Source organism: Sceloporus undulatus, chromosome 11, assembly GCF_019175285.1.
Source record: "Sceloporus undulatus isolate JIND9_A2432 ecotype Alabama chromosome 11, SceUnd_v1.1, whole genome shotgun sequence".
NCBI lineage: Eukaryota > Metazoa > Chordata > Lepidosauria > Squamata > Phrynosomatidae > Sceloporus > Sceloporus undulatus.
In genome coordinates this window covers 5,113,027-5,138,448 of record NC_056532.1, presented here as the reverse complement: position 1 = coordinate 5,138,448, position 25,422 = coordinate 5,113,027, and the positions used below count along the sequence as shown (strand labels likewise).

General features: G+C 43.3%; 3 protein-coding genes across 8 annotated transcripts in view; 1 reads left to right on the top strand and 2 right to left on the bottom strand.

Moving 5' to 3' along the window:
- The window catches only part of VMP1 (vacuole membrane protein 1), a 97,331-nt gene extending 80,573 nt beyond the window's left edge, over nucleotides 1-16,758 (bottom strand). For 2 of the 4 annotated variants that reach the window (XM_042442264.1, XM_042442267.1), the window contains exons 1-5: nucleotides 16,607-16,758; nucleotides 5,656-5,757; nucleotides 4,581-4,716; nucleotides 3,745-3,835; nucleotides 2,093-2,203 (exon numbers count right to left, since the gene is read on the bottom strand). In XM_042442264.1, coding sequence (XP_042298198.1) covers nucleotides 2,093-2,203; nucleotides 3,745-3,835; nucleotides 4,581-4,716; nucleotides 5,656-5,731 — 414 coding nt within the window. In that variant the 5' untranslated portion in view covers nucleotides 5,732-5,757; nucleotides 16,607-16,758. Of the gene's footprint in view, nucleotides 1-2,092; nucleotides 2,204-3,744; nucleotides 3,836-4,580; nucleotides 4,717-5,655; nucleotides 5,758-9,104; nucleotides 9,407-9,466; nucleotides 9,874-16,606 lie in introns of those variants that run through there. The other 2 variants (XM_042442266.1, XM_042442265.1) reach the window with 2 other exon arrangements.
- A 682-nt stretch (nucleotides 16,759-17,440) lies between these two features.
- Nucleotides 17,441-20,040, top strand: PTRH2 (peptidyl-tRNA hydrolase 2). Of its 3 annotated transcripts, none has more exons than XM_042442552.1 (2): nucleotides 17,441-17,567; nucleotides 19,328-20,040. In XM_042442552.1, the coding sequence occupies exon 2, from the start codon at nucleotides 19,338-19,340 to the stop codon at nucleotides 19,857-19,859; it is 522 nt and encodes a 173-aa protein (XP_042298486.1). In that variant the 5' UTR covers nucleotides 17,441-17,567; nucleotides 19,328-19,337; the 3' UTR covers nucleotides 19,860-20,040. The 3 variants fall into 3 exon arrangements, with proteins under 3 accessions (XP_042298486.1, XP_042298487.1, XP_042298488.1); XM_042442553.1 differs by having other exon boundaries at nucleotides 17,441-17,607; XM_042442554.1 differs by having other exon boundaries at nucleotides 17,464-17,576.
- A 2,702-nt stretch (nucleotides 20,041-22,742) lies between these two features.
- CLTC (clathrin heavy chain) overlaps nucleotides 22,743-25,422 on the bottom strand; it is a 59,402-nt gene continuing 56,722 nt past the window's right edge. Inside the window, exon 32 of the mRNA XM_042442399.1 lies at nucleotides 22,743-24,466. Within this exon, the coding sequence (XP_042298333.1) occupies nucleotides 24,339-24,466 (128 nt within the window). The 3' untranslated portion in view covers nucleotides 22,743-24,338. The remainder of the gene's footprint in view (nucleotides 24,467-25,422) is intronic.

Sequence of the window (25,422 nt, the reverse complement as noted above, 5' to 3'; positions counted from 1 at the left end):
GAAGAGAAAGAAAAGAGAGTGGCATAAAGATAGAGCAAAGGGTACAAGAGGAGAGAGAAAAGTAGCTGGCAGAAAGAGTTAAAGAGGGGAAGGAAGGAAGGAAGGAAGGAAGGAAGGAAGGAAGGAAGAGAAAGAAAAGAGAGTGGCATAAAGATAGAGCAAAGGGTACAAGAGGAGAGAGAAAAGTAGCTGGCAGAAAGAGTCAAAGAGGGGAAGGAAGGAAGGAAGGAAGGACAAGAGAAGACAGAAAGATCGTAGAAGAGAGGGTTTATTAAAGAAAGAGCTCTTAAGAATGTGCTGCATTGTTTTGATCACATTGTTTTTAAATTGCTTTTTATTATTTTAACTGTAACTTCAAATTGTTTTAATCTTGAAGCGCAGGTTCAAAACTCTTTTCAGGTATAAAGGCATCCTGGAGGAACGTGGGTCTATTTCTACCAGTCATTCCCACCCATCTCACAAGGTGTCGCAAACCTATTCAGTTCCGCCCTGAAAACCCCAAAGGAGGAATCTCAAACAGAAGAAACACTTCTAAAATATGTACCTATAATTGCTCTTTTAGTCCAATCTCGCTTCAGTGAAACAGCACAATAGTTCTCCTAGGCTATGCTTTCACCTTTGAAACTTCCAGATGTAGCGTACCTCCTGACTTAACACCAAGATGATGCTGTACGTCTATTTTCTATCTCAGCAGTAACATATAAGGCAGTAATGCCAGAAATAGGTATTTCAAATACCACTCAATGAAGAAAATCCTCAATCGAACCATTTCCTGTATTGCTATGTATTGTATACGTATTAGCCCTCCCTCCAGTCCATCTGCCTTAGTCCAGGCCTTGGAGGTAGAGAGGAACTGCTGGACCTCTTACCCTTTCCCTCCACCACTCCCTTCTCCTTCTGTGTCATGTCTTTTTAGACTGTAAGCCCAAGGGCAGGGAACCGTCTAACTAAAAAGATTGCATGTACAGCGCTGTGTAAATTTACAGCGCTTCATAAATAAAGGTTAATAATAATAAATAATAACTATGAGGTGTCAAGATGGGAGAAAAGGACTTCTAGGCACCAAAGACAAAATTAAGTAAAGTCATTTGATATCGTGGCCCAACCATGGTTCAAAACACTGCATTTCAGAGCATTGCCCATGCCTCATGTTTTCACGTCTATCCCAGTAAGAAAGCAAAACCAAAACTATCAGAGTATAGAAAGAGAGAGAGGCTTTTTAGCATCTCTGGCTAAGACAACAGCTCCTTCTAGCGTCTTGTTATAAAACAACACTGTGACCCAACCATTGCTAGAAAGCTAAGCACAGACCAACCTTATTTAATTTTAAAACACGACTTTCCTTTAAGGTCCAGTGATTTCACAGAGACACCGTGTGGTGGTTTCAGACAGTAGTCCTCTTTGAAAAATTAGGGACAGAGAAAGTAGCAAAGGATAGGATGTATTTTAGCAAACAAATGTGTGTCTGAGAAGCCAGCGCATTCACTTTCAACAGCACACAGAACTCTTCAGGTTTCAGACATTTTGTCTATGCGAAGAATGCTGTGTTCAGTCTGAAGGCAGCAGGCTTTTCCACTAACAGAAGATAACCCAACAAGGTTAGCATCTCACTTATTTCTTATCATCCATTCTATAGGCGGAGATAGGTTCTGCAATCCCTAAGAAAGCACCCAACTCAATTCCAAAGGAGAAAGTATATTTTTACAGACATTCATAAAGAGAAAAGGGCAGGAAATCTACTTGAGTAGAAAATGACAATTTCAGATGACAAGGACAGACATCCTCTGGCCTGCCAGTCATTCAATAATAGTTCATTTTGGTTGTATTTGATCAAATTTAGTTATTGTGAAAATGTACCTCACCATTTGGAGAGGAGGCTCAATGTAGAGCACTCCATCTTTATAGAGAAGGTTCCTGTTTCAATCCTCAGAATCCAAGGAATGAAAGATCTCTTTCTAAAGCCCTGGAGAGTCAGTGTTCGTCAATGTAGACAATGCTATGTAGAAAATGCTAAGCTAGATGGACAGATGGCTTGAGTCAATGGAGGATGTTTTCTATATGCGCACAGACACAATGCCACATCTTTACTCACCAAGTAAAGCAGAAACGTATGAAGACCGGTTCCAAGTCCAACCGAAGACAGAATGCCTAAGCCTACCCAGTAGGCACACCATAAGAACTTCTTCTCCATATATAGCACATACTGAAGGGGCAGGGATGGGAAGAAAGAAAAGACAGCAAGGTGACATTTTCACAAGACATCCTCATGGAACAGTCACACATTTCAAAATGCATATAAATGGAAATCTAGGCAAATCTGAGAAAAGGCATAAGAGGAGCTAGTGACATGTATGGGTTTTGCAATTCTGCGGCTTAAAACCGAAGTTGAGTGCTGGGCAAAGAAATGGGCATCCTGAGAGAAACCAGCTTAGCCAAATGCCTTGAGATGCCAGTCAGTGCCAATCGTGTCTAAAAGACCAGCTTATGAATGCAGTAAGGTGAAAAAGGTTGCCTAGATATGGCTTTGATCCAGCTTCTCTTCCATTATGAGCCTGCTCATGTTTTAAGATCCTCAGGCGACAGTGATACCTCAGTTCCACTCCCATCACAAAATGTCCAATTTTTTAAAAATGCATTTTTTAATAGCAAGCTGCCAAGCCTGGGGTTAAATTCCTGGTTAATTTAAGAATTAGAAGCAATGTGGTACAGTGGTCTGAACACTATTCTAGAACCAGGTTCAAAGGTCTGTATCCTATCCCTATGAGATGTGGCTTAGGGAGCTGGGTATGTTTAGTCTGGAGAAGAGAAGGTTAAGGGTGTGACATGATGTGTGTGTGTACTGTGTGCCTTCAAGTTATTTCTGAATCATGGCAACTATCAAGTGAACCTTGGCAAGAGGTTTGCCATTGCCATCCCTTAAGGCTGAGAAGCTGTGACTTGCCCAAGCACTCTCATGGATTTCTACTGCTGAGCTGGGACTCGAACCCTGGTCTCCAGAGTCATAGTCCAATACTCAAACCATTACACCGTGCCGATACAAGTTTGTTTTCTGCTGCTCCAGAGACTAGAGCACAGAACAATGGGATCAAACTACAGGAAAAGAGAGTCCACCAAAACATTAGGAAGAACGTCCTGACACAAAGAACTATTCAACAGTGAAATATACAGCCTCAGTTTGTGGTGGAGTCTCCTTCTCTGGAGGTTTTTCAGCAGAGAGTGGATGGCCTTCTCTTGGAAGTGTTTTGATTGTGTATTCCTGCATGGCAGAATGAGGTTGAATTGGATTGCCCTAGGATTCTGTGAAACCCTCACTCATCTAAGAAACTCTCACTTGGGTAGCTTTGTGACAGTGATGGGTTTTTAGTATGTATTTATTTAATTTATATCCTGACTTTCTCCGGCATGAAATCCAAGGCAGCCCACAATGCGAATCAAAACAAGGTAGGAGACTTAAAGACATATATATATAAACTATAGAATTAAATAAGCTGCCATGTTAAAAGACCAATACTTTTAAACCAAATAAAATCAATTTAAAACATGACAGTTGCTGTTGTCAAGATAAAAGAGTCATAGGGGAGAAGTTTTGGGTTTCTTCCCTGCTTTGAGAGCAATGTGATATTGTTTAAAAAATTGTCCACGCAAAGGCGAAAACAAATCCTCCAGAACAAAACTCAAAAAGATGCTGGCAAGCTTTCTGCGCACACAGAAAACACTGTATCAAGTTGTACACAGGGTTTTTACCTGTTGATGTGCTCCCTCAATATAATACGCAGACGTAAGTACTGCTAGCAGTAGTAAAAGAGACACCACGATACTTCGCCGATGCCATAGCCTAGGGAGAGAAGAAATCATGATGCATTTATAGAGACTCAGACCTAAGAAAAAAAGAGTAACACCACCCCTGGACCCAAACTCCATCCCAAAACATGATCCTCAATATATAAGTGCCTTCTCTCTCTTGTATTAGTTTATGTCAGGGAGGGGAAAACCCAACGTTTTGGACTTCAGCTCCCAGATGCCGTTAATGTGACCAAAGGTAAGGTATTGTGGGAGTGGAGTACAACACATTTTGAGGTTGAAAGGTTCCCTATCATGCCTTTTCAATCATTGCCCTATCGCATTATTGCTGTATTCCAAAATATCATTGTATTCCATATTTTTAATGGCCGCATACCACTCAGAGAACTTTAATTATTGTACTGGACAGCCTACAAATGTAATAAACAAATGAAGAGTCATAATGGCTAATAGTTACGAATGACTCATTACAGTACTCTCCTTGAAAGATGCGATCCTATCTTGGGGCAGGGATTTTCACAGGTCAACAACATGTTATGTGGAGAAACGTTTCCTCCAGTCCAGTTGGAACCTAGTGACTTTGTTGGAATCCTAAGGCTATGAGAAGGAAGGCAAATTTATTGATTTCCATGAATTAATCAAGGCACAAAAGAGCTGGGCCTTGACAAGGGATGACCGAAGGAAAGTGGATGACAAGACGTTGGCCTTGCTCTAACTGTTCTGCACATCTCATTCTGAAAAATACCCAGATCCCGTTATGATCACCATGTAGTATTTACTTTATGGTCCATTCTTTCAAGTTTATTAACGTTTCCAGGAAAAAATACTGCAAGGTAACAAGGGGCTTCCTCCAGAGAACGATGCCCTGGCGCTCTTCTCGCTCTTTTTGCTTCTGTTCACTCAGTGAAAAGGGTTCTGCAAAAGAAAATGAGAAGGAGATTGGGAGAATTAGCAAAGAGGCAATATCAGAAATGAAAACATTCACCAATTCCCATCCATCTTCACTCTGATCTTCCCTGGGGTTAGATCACTTTTGTTTGACGGAATTACATTCAGGGACTCAGTGTTCTGCCCTTATGAAATCCTTGCTCTGTTTTCAGGCTTGCTCCAAAGTGCAGAACAGCTTGGAAACCTTCTTCCTCTTTTTGGAAGATCACAGAATTTCTCCCTGAATCCTAGCAATATTTTCACTTGAATAGCTTCAATTAATCAATCTTTGAATGATGAGGAAACATTTGTGTAAATCCTATTGATCCTATGGCTCTACTGCAATTAAGCCTACCAATAGGTTGATACCGGCCTCTCTCTTTCCATAACATATGTATGTATGTGTATACACACACACACACACAATCACTTCTTGCAAAGAGATCAAGGCAGTATGTATGGCTCCAGGAGTGGGAGCAAAATGGGAGCCACTTCCTAACGTATTAGTTCCTCCTTGTCAAGAAAACCCCATGAGGAATTTAACTTAAGGTCACCATAAGTTGGAAATGACAACATACACCTCATGCCTTCCTCCCTCAGAGTGTAGTGGAGTTTCCTTCCTTATAGGTCTTTAAACAGAGGCTAGATGGCCATCTGTTGGGGATGCTTTGATTTGGATTTCCTGCATGGCAGAATGGGGTTGGACTGGATGGCCTTTGCGGTCTTTTCCAACTCTACAATTCTATGCCTCCCCTTACCCTTGTCTTCTCCAGGCCAAATTTTGTGAATGTGAGCCTACTCTGGACATCATTCCAGGCTGTATCAAACTTGGCTCATTTATCAGTATTAGTAGCTAGCATTTGTATAAAGGGAGGCTGTATCATCATCATCATCAGACACAGATGGACTGGGATCTGCAGGCCATACCTGTAAAGTTTCCATTGTGCTGTTCTTTGCCCATTTTTATGTGCCTCTGGTCACAATCTGTTCCATTCTCTGCCATTTCATAGATCAGTCACTTCTGGGAACCTTAAGTGGGGAGGAAAGAGATAACAAGAGCATTCAATAGAGATTTGCTCCATTGCAAAAGCACACATTTATGTGAGATGGTTTAACAGAAGGTCCACCAAAACCTAAACTTCAGTTAATCATAACTAAGGTTAGTGTCAACAAGCTAGGTTTATGGTCTGAAGTTGGCTGGCTTGTAGTAAAGAGACTAAATCCAGTCTGTCCAGGTTGGTAAATTATAGTCCGATGGGTTTGACCTAAAACAGGAGCACAGACATTAGAGCTTCTCAGGTACTGGAGAAGAGAGGAAGCCTGTGAGTTGCTCTATACCACTGAAATCGGAAGGATATAACAAATATTTCCAATTGTCAGCATTCAAGATGCGGAGCGGATCGCGTCTGCTGACTCAAGGGAGAACATCTTCTATATTTGTTAAAACAATATTGAAATCATGCTCAGCCATGCGAGCAATGCACCAAAGGCAAGGCAAATTGTGTGAGTATAGACAGGAATGAATACGAGGCAGGTTATTTTAAATGTTCTTGGATGACGGATGGGGAGAAAGAAGGATGACCACTGCTTGCCCCCTCATTTCATCTCCAAGTGTCCCATTTATGTTATTTACATACCAACTTCTGCCTACAAGGGTCACTTTGTTGCCTGTGTCTTTCCATCACAACAATGCACGCTTCAGCCTTGGCACGTCCCAGAATGTTATGTCTTTTGGAAGACAATGACTGGTTGTTTTAAATAACACTTTGCCTGCAACCGCAGCAAAGGCCAGTCACCTGAAATCAAGGCTGTGAAATTACATACCAAAAGATCAGGCAGTTTCTGCGTCCAAAACATATCTCATTTTTCAATACCTGTCCTTCTTTCGAGAAGCTAAGTGCGGCGCATAACCTTGTGAAGAGGCTTAGGCTGTAAGATGGTCCATGGTGCATACAATGATCTAAGCGGCAAATTTGAAACCGTTGGTTCAGCTCTTACCAGTCCAAGCAATACAGGTTCAAACAGCCCTTCAGCTATTTGAAGACTACTATATTTGAAGACTACTATCAGATATCTTTTGTGGGTTTCTTGGGCTATGTGGCCATGTTCTAAAAGAGTTTGTTTCAGATGTATCGCCAGCATCTGCGGCTGGCATCTTTACAATATTATAAATGACTATTTCTCTGAAGATGCCAGCCACAGATACCGGCGAAGCGTCAGAAACAAACTCTTCTAGAACATGGCCACATAGCCTGAAAAACCCACAAATGACTATGGATTCTAGACATGAAAGCCTTCGACTTCACACTGCTATCAGACTTGGTCACATTTGCCTCTTCTGGATGAATTATCCGAGGACCAAAAGATCTGATCTCCTTAAAAAGAAAGTTACTTATGTGAAAGAGGTAGGAAAACGTCTCCAGCCCAAAGATTAAATTCCCATTTGTGAAGAAGTTTGGGGGAGAGGAGGTATTCCAACTGTGGAAGCAGCCAGATGTGCAGAACAGCATTTCTGCTCCAGAGCAAACATCACTGCAACATCTTTCCAGACTGCAAATCAAAGCGCAAATTCCTCGCACCAGCTTTCTAGCATTTAAAACAGCCTCTTATCTTTATTCACTGGCTGGAAATAAGAGCTGAAGAAGCAGAGGCATCTCGTGAATTGGATATGGAAATCCCTGTGGGACACATCCAGACCACACAGACAAGAGGTTTCCCAACCTTGTGCCAGGACGCATACATTGTGTATGAATCTTGTCTGCTATGTGTCAGGAATGCAGAACATGTGGCCTTCCTGATGTTATTGCACTGCAAGTTTCATAATACCCCATCACCACCAATGCGGGTCCATATGCATTTCCCATGCATAAGGCAGACTAAGGCATATTCAAGCTACCAAGAGGATTTGCATAAGGCAAATTCAAAAGACAATATTTGATTAATACTCCCTTTTTACACTGAGAGGAAAATCGGAGGAAGGAAAACTAAGGCATTCTTATCCACCCTAAAAAGAAAAAGAGGAATGTGTATAGGCAGGAAAAAGAAACCTAACAGCATGTTAAGACTAACCGATTTAAATTTTAACATGAGCATTCACGAATATCATTCCATTTCTATGAATACAATACAATGGGATATTAAAGCTTTAGGTTATGGACTATATTTATATAAAGTTGTCAGAGCAGGCTAGAATATAATAGGATCCAGAAACATGCAAATGGTGACCCTAAATCTCCAAAGGGCTGTGTAGCTTGATATAAGTTTTTCAGGTCTTTACAATGATCGGTTAGTATTGACATACGAAAGGAATAAATCTGCTTACTGAAAGTCAGTTCTGTTATCCAACCCCAGACCTGAATTTAACAAGCTTGACAGTACGCAAGTTAAAAAGCACAAAGCAGCCACAGAAGCCAGGATTGATGTGCAAACAGAATTAATGAGTGAACAGCATTGATAAGGAAACAGAACCGTCTTATCACAAAAGGCATATTCCAACTGTTTGCAGCGGCAAAGAAACCTTTCACAATTAAAATAGGCCTGTTAGAGACTGCCAAAATAAAGCTGCTTCGGGTCTCTTTGGAAGTATGCTATTTAAATGACGCCTGGGTCCTAAGAGTCCGGAGGTTGCGCCAAAGCCACACTCCATTCCTAAGCACCAGAGTGCAGCTTTTGGTGCGGCTTCCGGATTCTTAGGCTGCATGCATCATTTAAATAGCATGCCTCCAAAGAGACCCGAAGCAGCTTTATTTTGGCAGTCTGTAACAGGCCATAAACTTCTTTCTCCTCTCCCCGCCGATGGCCAGTTCCAGTAGGTAAGACCTGAGGAAACCGAACACACACCCCTCTCCCTGGCATCAAAAACTGCATTTTTAAACCAGGTTCTCACAATTTTCTTTCCTATTCCCAATCCCCAGTAAACAGAAAGATTCCCTAAGACATAATCTCCGCATGCTTGCGAATGGAATAAATAAAGTTTTCCAAAGATGAAGTTGGTATACCTCTACGAGACGCAGAAAAGGAGAACCTGCCCAGAAGGTCTATGGAGGCACTCTGGTTTTACAAGGTTAAGACAATAATTTTCGTAATGAGCTATTAGGCAAGATGGGTGGGAGCAATGAAGAAAAGATATTTTAGTGCTCTGAAACCCCCAAAGGAAACATTCAATTAGCACAAAAATTAGAGCAAGAGTTAGGACAGTGCTGAAAGGCACTCCGAACTGGCACAGGTTCACCTTAGAGTAGGTTACTGGGAAATAAGTTACTTTCATAGAGGAGGGAGAACATGTCCTATGGCGGGAGTTTCTGGGATTTGAAGTCCAGAACATCTGTGAGGTCAAATGTTTCGCGCTGCATCAGTAAAGCATAATCTGTACTTGCATGAGAAAAACCTAGCTGGATGATGGGAGCAGCAGTCTGACAACATCTGGAGGTCCGCAAGTTGGATACCCCTCACTTATACCCTCATCCTTCGATGGAGGTAGTTCCCTAGACTGCTTCACAAGAAACAAGAAAACAAATTAACAACAGCACAAAAGTCAAGCCAAACAGTCAGAAGCACAAAGTTACAAAGGTAGAAAGGAATCCAATAGCGCACACTACAACATCTAGGTCTGTGACTGAATCAGCTGATACTGTACTAAGAACAAGAAGATGCTAAAGAGAAAGAAAGCAGGGAGGGTGATGCGCCTCATTGGGGAGGAAATCCCACAAAAAGGGTGCCACCACCAAGAAGTCCAAACCTCTCTTTGCTTGCCATCCTCTGAGCCCAAGGTGGCAGGGATATCTACAGTCTTGGTCTCAAAAACTAGACAGACTGTATTTCTTCAGGTCTTCACATCCCAAGTTGTATCCACTAGGATGCTGTTTGAGACCCTTCGATTGCAGCAGCGAAAGAAATCCTTACATTAATTTTTTTGGAAGGGAAGAGAAGGGGGAAAACCTTCCCGAAATAAGACTGGACTTTGGGAGTGGTAGCAAACAACGCGGGAACCATCCCAGTGGAAGAAATAAAATTCAACCCCTGCTAGCTAAGTAGGACTCTGAAAGGAGTTCGGGGAAGTCATGCATCCTGAAATGACCCTTTGGGACAACAGGTGGAGGCTTCGCTCCAAGATCGGCTGTCAGGAGAGGTTTGGTATCCATATCCAACACTGAGAAATGCACACCACACAAACTACCAAATGACATCCCAGCACAGCGTGACATTCTGGCATGGCACAAAATTAACTGTTGGAAAGGTAGAAGGGACAAAACACGGCGATGATCCCAAACATATTGCATAAGAAGCTTTGTTTTCTTTTCCCAGCGCCCCGTTCATGGCTCTCCTTGCTGATGTTGCAATGGCTTCCTCTCAGAATGGGAAGACGAGCCAATGGTTTGGAGAGAAAGAAAGTCACGCTATCCAGTTGCACAAGAGGGCACCCTGCCTTTGGCTGGCACCCATTATTCTGGGCCAGTGCAGGGTGTCCTATTTTTGCAAGGCTGAGGCTGGCGGTTTGAGGGGTGGGAGCATGGAAATGTGTCCACTCTTGCCAGTAGATAATGGGATCTACAAAATGATGATGATGATGATGATGATGATGATGGGCTTAGAGCTAGTCACTCACCTAGGGTAAGAAAAAAATCACACCAGGGAACCAAATATATATGACTGCGGGGAGGAATGCCATTGTATTTTCTCACCAACTACTTAATTCCTTTAGTTTAGATGCGGCCAAATGCAAGGGGACAGGAGACAAATTTTGAGAGCAGAGTGAATATTTGGGGCAGCGTTTCTGGACATAAGAAAAGCTGATAAAACTGAGAAGAGCAAGATGCTGTGGGGTATATTTGTGGTCAACAAATGGTGGCACATGAAGTCTGGGGTGGCATTTCCTTTCCCATTTCAGTATATCCACCATCACAGGTCTGCAATTGCTTTTGGCTGCTTTAAAGCAATGTCACCTATCGCACCCAGGGCTTGGGAATTTGCCGTTATCGCAAAATGTGAAATGGTTTTAAAGTAATTTTGCCTATCAGAAGGTGTTCCCAGGCAAGGTGGCTCTTGGAGTCACAGTCCAAAGGGATACATTTTCTTAGTCTCAAACTGTACCTTGCCCCGAGCGCTGCTGGTTACAAGGTAGATTACAAATATTTTAATCAATGAATAATCAATAAACCTGCGGACCAGAAGGCTATTGAACGTTTCTGGAGTTACAAGTGGAAGCTGAAAGGGAATGCTGTATTGGGATGTGTGCTTTCCTTCAGCGTTCGAGTCTGCTCTTTTCTGGTGTTCAATGCTCAATTTCTTTTCCTCCCCATTTAGCATGATATGGTCATTGAACATGCGGTGTCCTAGGTCTCTATATCCTGTTTAAATGCAGTTAGAGCCAGATGGGCTTCCCTGAAAAAGACATTTCGAAAGGACAGAGACACAACAGAAGAAGCTCTGACATCTGTCAATCTTCAAGGATGCAAATAGGGTCTCCAAGACTCCGATAATAGAACTGGGGCAGGCATGAAGGTGCGTTGCGACAGCTTTTACCAACCATCTTCCACCAACCTTTGGTATTCAATACTCAATATACGTTCCAGTTCCCAAGAAACAGGACATCATGAGTTGGAGTCACTATTGGATTACTGCACTGAACAAAGTGATGCACAAAGACTTTATGTGCAGCAAAAAATGCAGGCGTCAAAGCTGGGCTCAAAAGAGAAAGGGCCCCTAAGGATCATATTGCAAACATACACTGGACAACGGAGCCCAGCAAAGAATTTCAGAAGAAAAATCAATCTGTGTTTTGTAGATTGTAGCAAAATCTTTGGTTGTGTAGATCGTGATGGTTCTCTTTAAAACAAGAGTCGGACACGATTCGACAACGTTGTCAAAGGGGAAAACTTTACCTGGTGGAGTCTCCTTCTTTGGAGGCCTTTAAGCAGAGGCTACGATTCCATGATTCCATGATTCTAAAACAAAAAGGGTTGCCACAACATCCAATTGCCCTGGTGCTTAACTTCTACTTTGGACAAGAGACCATTTGGTCCACAATATGGATAAACAGCAAGAAGAGAGCCATAAACACCTCACATGGAACTCACTGGAAGAAAACATGGACCACTTATTGAATTCATTTTGAAATGAATATTCCATATAGCCCCTGGTTTTTTAACATGGGCAAATAAAAGAGGGGAAAACAGGCCACTCCGTGCAGAAATAGCACTCCGAAAACCTCTGGCTATTTTTCTTTTTCCATCCCTGAGTCAAAAGGGGCTAAATTTAGCTCATGAATCCAGTCCCTCCCGAATCAGAAACACCAGCTTCAAAATTGCAGCTTTCCTTACTCTCAGCAATATTTCCTTTTCCGTCCTGCGGCAACGAAATTGCCCAAGTATGAAGGCTGCGCATCAGCGAAGGCGGGAACAGACTTCCAGGCTAACTCCGACAGAGAAAACGCAAGCCCTCTGAGATGCTCTCCGTTTTGGCGTTCGCTTTTACAAAGACTATGTTGTCTTTGTATATTGTCATTTGAGAACTGAGTCTTAACAAGAGAAGGCCTTTCATAATACTGTACTGTCTTTACCTTTTGTTTTAAGTATCCTTGTTCTGTTGTGAGTTTCATACCCTTTTAATCTTAGCTTGTGTGTTTTTAACCATATGCGTTTATATTGTACTCTTCTGCCTTTTGTAAGCAGCCTTGAGTCCTAGTCTTGAAAAAAGGTGGGGTACACAGTAAATAAAGAGATGGACAAAGAGTTAGATGGACTGAAGCTAGTGAATCCTTCCCAAAGCATTCAGAATTAAAGTATCTGTCATCTTTCCTCTATATACCAACTGTGGGGGAAAGTCTCCCCTCCAGATGTTGTTGGACTACAATTCCCATCATCTCAGGCCATGAACCATGCTGGCTGGGGATAATGGAGGTTCAGGTCCAACAATATATGGAGGCCCACTGGTTCTCAACCTTATTCTTCCCTGTCCTGGTTATCTTGCTATTGCGTTTTTTTGGCACAAGTGACGTAAAACCGACCTAAAGCTCAAATGATGGGAAAGAAATGATCATTGGCAAAGGTAAAGGAATTCAGAGAGAAAGCCTAACAACTCAAAGAGAAACTTGTACAATGCCAGAATCATATTGGCCTTTGGTACTCTTGGGAGACTTTGAACTACCTCTGAGCAATTACTTCTTTTGAAACAACCATTCCCACAAGCACAGTGTACTTCAGACCCACAAAGTGGAACCGTGAACCAACTAAGTGCTGAGATCACAGAAAGCAATCTGCAGCACAGACAACACTGCCTCATGCCCTTTATGGCACTTGCAAACAGCTGCTTGTGTTGCTATTTTTCTCCTTGCCAACCCACTTCCCAGCAAAACTGGCACAGTAGTATTGATATATTCTAGCTGGCATTCTGTTGGGGACTTCCATTGTCATAAGTGGCCTTAAGCGTATCAGAAACAGAATGGAAACAGCTGTACAATCTCCACATTAACCAAGGGGCTGCTGTGACATTACCACACAACAGCGCCCACAGCGCAATGACACCTACAGGAGTTACCAATGCGCATTATGTCCTGATCTGTGTCGGTGCCTGTTGCATATCAGGGCTCTCCTTCTGGTGCCCTGTAACGCATCTTTGCGGCTCACTGACGCAGTTTTGTCGCACCTCTGCTATTTAGGTTTTGCATAAAGCTATGACGCGGTTTTGTTGTGCCTCTGCTATTTAGGTTTTGCGTAAAGCTACGTACCATTGACTGCGATACAGTCTCAGCCATTGTCGTTGGCAATGTGCTGCTTTTAAATCGATCCATACCATCCAAACATTGGCTTCCACACTCTCCCTGATGGTTTATAATGTTTCCATCCTGAACCTTTTGGAAAGACGTTCAAGAATTTTAAATCTACTGCATATACTCATGGATAAGTCTACAAATTTAGGTTAAAAAATGGACCCCCAAAACCTCAGACGACTTATCCATGGGTCAATGTAAGTAATATATACATATACAGTGGTGCCTCGGGATACGAAATGATCGGGTTACGAAATTTCCGGGATACGAAAAAGTTGGATTGGCAAAAACTGTTTCGGGTTACGAAATATCGGCGCGAAATTCAAATGCTGCAAAGTGCAGCTATAGGCTTTCCAGTGCTAACGGAAAAGTGTTTCGGGTTACGAAATTTTCGGGTTACGAAAGGAATGGCGGAACGAATTAATTTCGTAACCCGAGGCACCACTGTATATATATGGAAACACTGGTCCCTTCTACTCTCTCATCCGTCCAGCCTTTAGTATGAGCACAAATAGTTATGTCTGCTGGAATCTTGTACGTTTGCCGGCATTGTTTTCCTTTGCTTTGTCCTTTACATCCTTCATTATACGCCCCTAAATTTTACCCCCGACTTATCCATGGGTCAGATCAAAACCCCAAACCTGCTCTCGACTTATACATGAGGTCGACTTATAGTCGAGTATATACAGTAACACAGGACGGTATGTCCCGCTGCTCCTCAGTACCATGAACAAGATGGAATACATGCCCTTGAAATCTCTTATTCCAAGATACCTGTCCTATAACCCCAGTTTGCAAGAGATAACCTATTGCTTTCTTTACGATTTCCCGTTTCTCTTTTACGTTCGATAAAGAGATCGCAAACCACTTCGGCTAAGGAAAGACCCACGCTTCCCACTGAAAGCAGAGTCGCTGCCAAACCAGAATCCATAACCGACAACTGGTAGAATCATAGAGTTGGAAGAGACCCCAAGGGGCATCCAGTCCAACCCCATTCTGCCATGCAGGAAATCACAATCAAAGCATCCCCGACAGATGGACATCCAGCCTCTGCTTGAAGACCTCCAAGGAGGGAGACTCCACTGCACTCCAAGGAAGGAGTATGTTCCACTGTCGAACAGACCTTACTGTCAGGATGTTCCTCCTAATGTTGAGCTGGAATCTCTTTTCCTGGAGCTTGCCTCCATTGCTCCGGATCTTAGTCTCTGGAGCAGCAGAAAACAAGCTTGCTCCCTCCTCAGCCTTTGACTTACTCCAGTGGGAGATGCCTGACCTCACTTGACAGGACAACGGCAAGAATCGCTGAGGGAACACACACAGAGTTGGCTTAAACACAACCACAAACTTGCCTATTTTCATAATTCATTGCCACCCCTTTACACAGATCTGAAGCTACCGGTAACTCTTATCTCTATAACAACCTCAAAGATATAATATGTACACTACAATCACACCCCAGAACTCTAAACTTTGTAGGTCCCATCGGCATTTATTCAAACACCTTCCTTCGAAATGACTACTAAGGCTCTGGTTGGGAACGATGCAATATTCATACACCAGAGGGAGCAAATAGTAGAGGCAAGGAACTGTTCAGGTGTGAAGGTACAGAGGAGAAAGGAGATACGTATATTCTACCTGGAACTGACTCTTTGAAGAGAGAAAAGCTGCATCCGCATTGCAGAAATAATTAAATCTGCCACCGCTTTAAGTGCCATGGTCCAATGCTAAGCAATTCTAGGAACTGTAGTTTTGTTGTGGCGCCAGAGGACTCACAAAATGTCTCACAAAACTACTAATCCCACAATCTGCCCTCCATATTTTTATCCACGGATTCAAAGCATTCAAAACTATATATAACTCCCAATAAGCATTGTTTTGTAATGGGATTTGAGCATCCACGGATGTTGGTATCCGTCGTGGGAAGTCCAGGAACCAAACCCCAGCATCTACTGAGGGCCCACCATAGTGAGCATTGGCGGTCAAAGCGGTGTCAAACTGGATTATTTCGGCAGTGTGGAGGCAGCCAGGGTCGGTCGATGTAGCGCCAAGATGTGCGCAACTCATTACAAAACACAAGTAACGGGTTTTGTCACCAAGTTTCGCATTAACTTGCTGTATATGTGTCTTCAAGGCACCTGTTGTGGTGACCCCATTCGTTTCATAGGGTTTTCCTATGGTTTTGTCAGTTCTCTTGTATTCCTGGGCTGTGGAGGTTCTGTTCAGTATCCTTGATGGAAATAAGAAACGATACAGTACTTGATAGTATTTCTCATGGTTTGACCTCACATGACATTTCAGATGACCAAAGGAGAGAATTATGGCAGGACATATGCTCCTTTCCTTACAGTACCATCTAGTTGTAGATACCCCAAGAGTTACAACAACACACTCTCTCTGAGCCATACAAATCCACACCTCTCTCTGGTCCAAAACACATTGCAGAAAGAATCCACTTTGGGACCGCTGGCACATATTAAAACAAATGGCAGTCCTTGCCGATAGGGAAACCATACTTGCCCACAGGGACCCATTGGGGAATGCTTGCCCACAGGGACCCATTGGGGAATGCTTGCCCACAGGGACCCAATGGGGAATGCTTGCCCACAGGGACCCATTGGGGAATGCTCGCCCATAGGGACCCATTGGGGAATGCTTGCCCATAGGGTCCCACCCGCTTACAAATATCGTCCCTTTATCCTAGGCGGCCTACCTCACAGGGTTGTTGTTGTGAGGAGGAACATTGGGAGAACCGAGACACTGAGGGGAGAAGCGTGAGGGGAAAGAGAAGGTTCTGAGGAGTAAAGGAAGCCAAGATGAGAGCTTTTTCTCTCCTTTGTAAAAGCCATATCTGTTGCTTTTGTCGCCATCTAAGACCACCATTTGCCGGGAAACTGAGGTAAATTAGACCCCATTTCACCTCCCCTGAAAAAAAGGAAAGGGAGAAGGGGGCATTTGAGAAGGAAAGAGTCCTTTCCTGGCAGAAATAAGCCACAAATAGAAGGGAAAAGGGGCTATTATGAGGTTAAAAGGAATAAAAGCACGATTCGGGTTTTCCTCGCTGTGTCCCTCGTCGGCCCCCGTAGCTCAACCGGCGCCTCAGGCCCCACTTACCTCGCTTCTCCTCAGTCCGGCGCCTTCTTCTTCGTCTTCTGCTTATCCTTTTGCCGGCTTCTTCTCCTCCTCTTCTCCCTTCTCCTGGACCCAGGCCAACCCGGAAGTCGGGGGAGAGGCCTTTGCCTGGCTCCGCCTCTTTTGTATCGTCACTTCCTCGCCCCGTGAAGGCAAAGTAATATGGAGGAAAGAGACGCGGCCTGTAGAGCGTCGGATGCCTTTTGATTGGTTGCCCTGTACCTAAAGCCCGCCCCTATGTTGAGAGAGGGAAATATGATTGGTTAGCTGCTCACGCCGGTTAAAAAAGACACACGCGTTTCGTCTTTTGATTGGCCACTCTGCTGCTAAAACCCGCCCCTTTGTTGCGAATGGGAAAGGCGATTGACTACTAGTCCCTCACTAAGGGAATCAATGCTATCCCGCTCCGTCTTTTGATTGGCCGACCTATCCCTAAAGCCCACCCCTATCTTGGAAGAGAGAAAGGCGATTGGCTAGTCTGTCAGGACGGGGGAAAAGGCCCACTCTCTTGGTCTTTTGATTGGCCGCCTTGTTCCTAAAGCCCGCCCCTATGTCGGGAGGCAGAGAGGCGATTGGTTGGCTCGTGACTGAGGCACAAACGCCAGCCCCGCCTCGTCTTTTGATTGGCCGACCTGTTCCAGAGGGAAAGGCGATTGGTCTTTCGCGTGTGGAGGAGAAAGGGAGGAGGGAAGAAAGTCCCACCCGCTCAGCCTTTTGATTGGCCGTGCGGTTGCTAAAAGCCCTCCCCCGCCTCGGGAGAAGGCGATTGGCTGGAGGAGGAGAAAAAAAAGGCACACGCGCTGGGTCCCGATTGGGCGGCGGGCGCGTGACGTCACGGAACGTGGCAACCGGCGAAGACAGAGGCAGCGGAAGAGGCGGCAGTTGGAGAAGAGGCTCTCGGAGTGGGAGCGCTGGCTTCCCTTCTCCCAGAAGGAAGGCCCAGGTGGCAAGAGTAATCAATGGGGCTACTGGGCTTATATTCGGTATCAGAGCATATAAGATTATATGTATATGTATATATATATGTGTGTGTGTCTTGGTACATATAAAATGCATATATATTATATATAATGGTATGTGTGTGTAATTATATATATATATATAATCTGTGTATACAGTATGTATGTATATATATATATATATATATATATAATATGTGTATACAGTATATATATTTTATATATGCATATACATAATATATGTGTGTGTGTTTGTATATGTAATAAAATACATATATATATATATATATATATAAAATGGCATGTGTGTATATATATATATATTATATATATATATGTGTGTGTTTGTTTGTATATGTAATAAAATACATATATATATAAAATGGCATGTGTGTGTGTGTATATATATATATATATATATATATATATAAAATATGTGTATATATATATATATATAACATATATATATTATATGTATATACATAATATATGTGTGTTTGTATATGTAATAAAATACACACACACATATACATATATAATGGCATGTGTGTATGTGTATATACAAGTATATATATATATATATATTAAAATATGTATATATAACATATATATATTATATGTATATACATAATATGTGTGTGTGTTTGTATATGTAATAAAATACATACATACATACATATATATATATATATATAATGGCATGTGTGTGTATATATATCTATATATATATATAACATATATATATATATATATTATATGTATATACATAATATATGTGTGTGTTTGTATATGTAATAAAATACATACATATATATATAATGGTATGTGTGTGTATGTAGATTATATATATATTAAATATGTGCATATATATATATATTATATGTATATACATAATATATATATATTTGTATATGTATTAAAATACATATATATAATGGTATGTATATGCGTGTTTATATATATGTGTGTATATATTGTAACATAATTTTTGTATATATAATATATATGTATATGTATAAAATAAATATGTGTATATATATATATATATATATCATATGTGTGTGTGTATAGATATTAGATAGATAGATAGATAGATAGATAGATAGATAGATAATGATTCATTTATAGCCCACCCAATCACAAGGAATCCAGGCGGATATGGGAGTTCCTGCATGCCAGGATAGGGTTGGACTGTGTGGCCCCTGTGGTCTGTCGCTTCCAACTCTACGATTCTATGGTTCTAACAGATAGATAGATAGAATATATATGTATGTATATATCATACATAGATATGTATATAATGCACACAGACACACGCCTGGTGCAGTGGTTTTGCCTATTCTGTTTCTCGTGCCGCCTTTCTCTCTCCCCCAAGAAGCCTGGACTGAAGAGGTTTTGCACTAACAAACTACGGCCTGTTACAGACAGCTTCGAGTCACAGTGGAGGTACGGTGTTTCAATTATGCATGCGTCCTAAGAGTCCGGAAGCTCCTTAGGGCTGGAGCGTGGCTTTGGTGCGACTTCTGGACTCTTAGGACGCATGCATCATTGAAACACCGTACTTCCACTGTGACTCGAAGCAGCTTTATTTTGGCTGTCTGTAACAGGCCTACAATTCCCAGGATTCCCCAGCACTGAGCCAGGGCAGTTAAGGCAGTCAAACTGGATTACTTTTACAGTGTGTTTTGGGCCTAGGACTGTTTCTCTGCCATACCCTTACAACTGTTTCCTTTTCCATCTCCAGAGGCGCCTCTATGGACTATCTTTCCAAACCGGGGCTTTTTGGGATCGTGGCCAGCGTCGCCTGTGGGGTTTGCCTGGGCTGGAGCCTCCGTTCCCGCTTCTTCCGGACGCCCAAACCCCGAACAACAGCGCCGGTCACCAATGAACTGGGCAATGAAGCCAGCGTCATGGGGGAATCTGGCGAATTCAAGATGGTGATGGTGGTCCGCACCGACCTGAAGATGGGGAAGGGCAAAGTGGCCGCCCAGTGCGCCCATGCCGCCGTTTCCGCGTACAAACAGCTCCAGCGCAGAAACCCCGAACTCCTCAGGCAATGGGAGTATTGCGGGCAGCCAAAGGTGGTGGTCAAAGCCCCCGACGAAGAGACCCTCGCGCAGCTCCTGGCCGAAGCGAAAGGCTTGGGGCTATCGGTCAGTTTGATCCAAGACGCCGGTCGCACTCAGATCGCCCCAGGATCCAGGACAGTCCTGGGCATCGGACCGGGGCCGGCCGACATCGTGGACCGGGTTTCGGGACACTTAAAACTGTACTGAGCGTCCGGCTCAAAGATCATGAATTCAGGGGTTTTGTAAGAAAGCAAACCCTTTGCGCCAAACTTGAGACTTGGGGTCTTCCACTGAATGGAAGGAAGGTAGCCCCAAAGTAAGGATTGTCCACGTAATCATGGCCTTCTTTCAATACGCTCATCCAATAAAGCTTGGGGCAATATTTTGAGAAGGTTGTTGGCTTTTTCAATACTGAAGTATAGACTTTTCCCTCCACGTTCGCTGGGGTTAGGGGCACAGGACCCCCCTGACCAAAGCCGCAAATGAACAAGCTACTTCTTTAACCCGAGGGTCTCTAGGAACCTTTAGGTCCTCCGGTGCAACTCTATGGTCAACCTTTGGCAGAGTTTCTCCAAAGGACCTAGAGATGGCTAGAGAACATATTGATCAGATCCGTGGATAACAAAGGCCGCAAACGCGAAGGGCCAAGTGTACTTGCATGGCTCTAGGTATTGGACTACAGCTCCCATAATTCCTCACCTTTGCCGGGGGAGTCTTGCAGCCAAACAGTATCTAAAGCAGCAATACCCTAAACTTTGGTTCACCAGATTATTTTAGACTCCAGCTCCCCAAATTCCTAAGGGCTAAGCTGGCTGGGGTTTCTAGGAGCTGAAGTCGAAAATGTCTGGAGGACCAAAGTTTGGGAATCGCCGATCTAGAGAGAGTGAAGAGCAGCCACTGGAGATATGTAATCTATATTATTTTGTATTTAGTTATATATAACTTGAGAAGGCCTTTCCCTGGAGACCCTAAAACTTGAAGCATGGTTTTATAATGAATTATGGACCTATTCCATGTTTAATCAGCGCATAAATCAAAATATGGCTGGATACAGTGCCCTCAACAATGGCCCTATACAGACAGGCCAAAATAAAGCTGCTTCAGTTCACTTTGGAGGTATGGTGTTTCAATGATGCATGCGTCCCAAGAGTATGGAAGCTGCACCAAAGCTGCACTCCAGTCCTTAGGACTGGAGCATGGCTTTGGTGCGGCTTCAGGATGCATGTATAATTTAAACAGCATACTTGCAAAGTGACTTGAACCAGCTTTATTTTGGCCTGTCTGTATCAGGCCAATGTCTATGTCTATGTTCTTGATCTATTCCCAGAGTATATGGGACAGGCATCAATCATTTCCTATAGGTGCAAACCAATCTGCATGCGTTTACTCAGAAGAAAGTTGTCTCGTGCCCATAAGGCTGGCATCTTCTTGGTGACATGCAAGTGTTACCTCCAGTCTACATCAGTTTGTGTGTGTTCGATTGTTGTGGAGGATGGTATTCTCTTCCTCCCTAAGCAGCGAGATATAGTGGCTTGAGTGTTTGGGTAGATTTTAGGAGACCTGGGTTTGAATCCTTACTTAGCCGTGGAAAACTCGCTGGCTAACTTTGGGCAAGTCATACTCTCTCAGCCTCAGTGGTAACCCATGGCAAACCCTCTGGACAAAGAAGGCCCCATGATAGGATCTCCCCTAAGTCAGAAATATCTCGAAGGCACACAATGTCTCTGAAACTGAATTTTGACATTGGACTGAAAGGTATCTCACCGCTTGGAAGGATTTCTCACTTATGGGGTTGAACATCCAGAGAGCTCTCTTATTCCTACTCAGCCATGAATATAGGCTTCTTCCCTGCCATTTAACAACCCACTCAACACTTGAAAGATACAAGTTCCCTTAAAAGATCATGGAAGAGGGTGCATGTGTAGGAATGGCATTAATGTGAACTGCCACACAATTCAAAACAATGCGACTAGCTCCTAATGTGGGGCACACAAGGGAATGAGAACCAGATGGCTTCCAAACAATTCCTATTAGCAACAACTGCTATTTGAAATGCTTCGGCAAGAAAGCAACTGATGCAACCACCTGCAACAGAAGTGTCCTGCTGTATTTGCAACTTACCTTCCATGTGTAAACCAGTGCTGCCCTCTGGCGGCTTTTTTACCCATTAATGGTACAGTATAAGGTTCCTAACTGGATCCTGTTTTTGTTTTAATATCTGCAGAACTATACTGAGGGCTTTTGTGGTTATAGGCACTGTATAAACTTTACCAGATGAAGAAAACGCCCCGTTTGTAGGGTTTAGGTTAGCATTCCCAGCTTCTTTTATACTGGCTAAGTAAAGTTGCGATGGTGACATTACAGACTTGACAGTACCAGAGGAATTCAAACCCAACTCTCCCCCAAATCCAACTAGCCATTTTGAATGGTGCCTATGGGACGGAAATGTCTCTTCTTCCAAATATGATGTGTGCTTTCAAGTCATTTCAAAGCGAGCCTAACGTGGTGTTTGTTCTCTTGGTACGTTTCTTCAGTTGGGGTTTGCCATTGCCATCCTCTGAGGCTGAGACTGTGTCACTTGCCCCCCAGGATCATCCTCCAAGTCAGGGTGCCTTTTTTAAAGCTCTGCAAGCTCGGCCCGATGCAAGAAATCAAACCATTCCCAAATCCCCTAAAGCTTAAGAGTCATACATAGGTTGACATGGCCATGGTGGGATTCGAACCCTGGTCGCTGGAGATACAGTCCGACACTCAAACCATGCTGGCTCTAAAAGACATACCTTGATGAAAACGGAAAAGCTGCTCTTCTATCAACGCACCCGTCTCCCATCCCAGGAGATGCCTTGGGGGACATCCACAAACAGGCCATGAAAGAACTCACCCTTCGGTGACACTTTGGCTGCCGATAAAATAAACCAGAGTGGTTGTGAATGAGTGTGGTCATGCACACAGCCCTCTTCGCCCCTGTAGTGCACACTGACAGGTAAGGACCATGCGCTACACAACGTGGGCTGTCTTTCACGCAAGCTGGGCCCTTTGCTCCGGCAAGCGGGCGTCCTTTGCCTGTATAAACATGACAGTAATTCCAAGCAGCATTGAACATTGAAGTCGTTTTTATTTCGAAGCTAAATATATTAAGGCAACTTAACATACCTATAACATGATCTTTTATTTATTTAAAGGTTTTTAAAACGGGAAACACTCAGAACTACAACCCTAAAGAGGTTTGTTTGTTTCGCTCTTCACCTGGGCAGAAGGTAACTGTCTCCAAACTAGAAAAGTGCCATCATCTCTCTCTCTCTTTCTTTCTCTCTTTCTCCCCATCCAGTCATTTAGTCCCAAGCATTTATTTCTCACATACATTGCAAGTCATCTTTCTCTCTCTTTAGCGCAAGTCACCCGCCAACGATTTTGGTCTTTTGCTAAAGCGGCCGATCCCTCCCCCTTTTGACCTGAAGAGCGCGGTCCAGCCTTGTGCCGTTTCGACGCCATGGTAAAGGAGCCTGAAGAGAGAAACATACTGGAAAAACTACCATAAGAGTAATGTCCACAGTCCAGTAATTTATTTATTTCCCAATTAGAGTCATTTTTTAAATTGCACAAACAAAATAAACCGAACAGCAATTGGGTTCCTCCTCCTCCTCCTCCTCCTCCTCCCCACCGACCTCTTGTGTGTGTTTTTCTTTCCTTTTAAATTTCTCTCTCTCTGTCTGTCTCTCAATTCTGTACACTCAAGGAAAAGTCTTCTCGAACACAATACCCAACAATACACACACACACACAAAAAAAACCCTCAGGGCAAAGGTTATTAGTCGGATAACACGCAAGGTTGGATCCGTGGTGCTCCCTCTTGTTCCTCAATGGAAAAAAAGAAATGCTTTAAAAAATGGTCCCCACAAGAAAAAGCACAGGGTACAGTAGCACAACGGAAGGGTCACCTGTTTATTACATACGGAGTGAGCAAACACTTGCAATTTCTTTGTCTACAACTAACCGGAAACCTCCATAGGTTAATAAGACGGGGGAAAAAATTCTACTAGGTTCGCCGTTTGTAAGGTTCGGGAAAGGTTTGTCTGTATGCGTCGTTTAAAGATCTTTTTCATTTAAGAGCTAAGCAATCCAAATGGGGAGGTAAGGGCAAGGATATGCCTATTAGTGTTTCGACTCCCGCCGACAAATCCTCTCTTTTCTATAGCATACAGCTTTCCGCCCCGTTCCCCTTTCGGAATATACAATGAAACTTTTAAAATGCATTGTTTAGATAGAGACGGTACATATCTGTAAGCTGCTCACATACACTGAACTTAAAAAGAGAATCGAGAAAAAGAGTTTAAACATTACGAGAGTGCAAATCCGGAAGAGTCACAAGACCGGGTTTAAAGGTCGAGAAGCAGTCTTGCCGGGGGGGGAAAATAAGAAGAGAAAGCCAACTTGAACATTTAAAACTATTCCTGTTGGATGGAGGGATGGGGGGGAAAGTCCTAAGTGACATGGAATGTGAAAAAAAGGGTTAAGCGTTAAGTGGGATCCAGAGAACTTGTGGGGGGTGGGACACGGGGACAAATGAAAAACACAGTCCTTCATAAAATAAAGGTTGCAAGGACATGAGGCTTTTTCCCTGTTGAACTGAAGTGGGAGGGACGGTGGAGCTTCAACAGTATGGTGCTGACCTCCAGACTTGCTTCCTTACATGGTGTACCCAAAACCAGGCTGAGGTTGCCCATAGGGAGGTGCGGCGGTGTAGCCATAGCCGAAAGGTGCTTGCGGGGGGACCGCGACGCTGGGTCCGGCCGTCAACATGAGCTGGGGTTGACCTAGGAGGAGAGGAACAGCAAGCGGTTAGGGAAAACGCCTTCATGCGGTTACATAGACTTGTCTCAATAGCCACAAGTTGGTGAGTTTGCTATTACAGGGGAGTCATGGTATCCGCTGGGGTTTAGGTCTAAGACCCCCCGCAGATAGCAAAATCCATGGGTACTCAAGTCCCATTAAACATAATGGCATAGTAAAATTGTGCTGGCCAAATGGCCGTAATAAAGTTATATATATGGTAAAATGGTATCCCTTAGATAAGGGCAAAACCAAGGTTTGCCTGTGGGAATTTGTATACTGTATATACTCATGTATAAGTCTAGAAACCTAGGTCAAAAAATTGACCCAAAAAATACTTGCGTTGACTTATCCATGGGTCAATGCAAGTACTGTATCTTGACGCTTATTTAAAAGAAGGAACCATCCCTTCTTTATATAATCTGTCCTGGAAGCACTGTCCATCTCTACTCTCTGATCCATCCAGCCTTAAGACTAAGCAGAAAGTCTGCTGGAATTTTGTGAGTTCCTTGACACTGTTTTGCTTTGCTTCATCCTTTAGATGCTTTGCTATATGCCCCTAAGTTTTACCCTCGACTTATCCATGGGTCATATCAAAAGTCCATAATTTCGGCCCCAGAACCTGCCCTCGACTTACACATGAGGTTGACTTATAGTCGAGTATGTACAGTATTCTTAAAGTATTTTCAATCTGTGGATAAAAAATCGGTGGATGAGGAGGGCTGACTGTATGTGCGTTCACATTGACTTGGACTTATGGCAACCATGCCCTAGGCTTTTCTCAGCAAGATTTAATTCAGAATAGGTTTGACATTAGCCTTACTCTTGGACAGAGAATGTGATTTGCGCAAGGTCCCCAGCAGGTTTCAATGGCTAAACAGATCTCAGAGTTTCCTAGGACAACGCTGAAGCCACTATGTGGCTCACTTGTACATGAGTA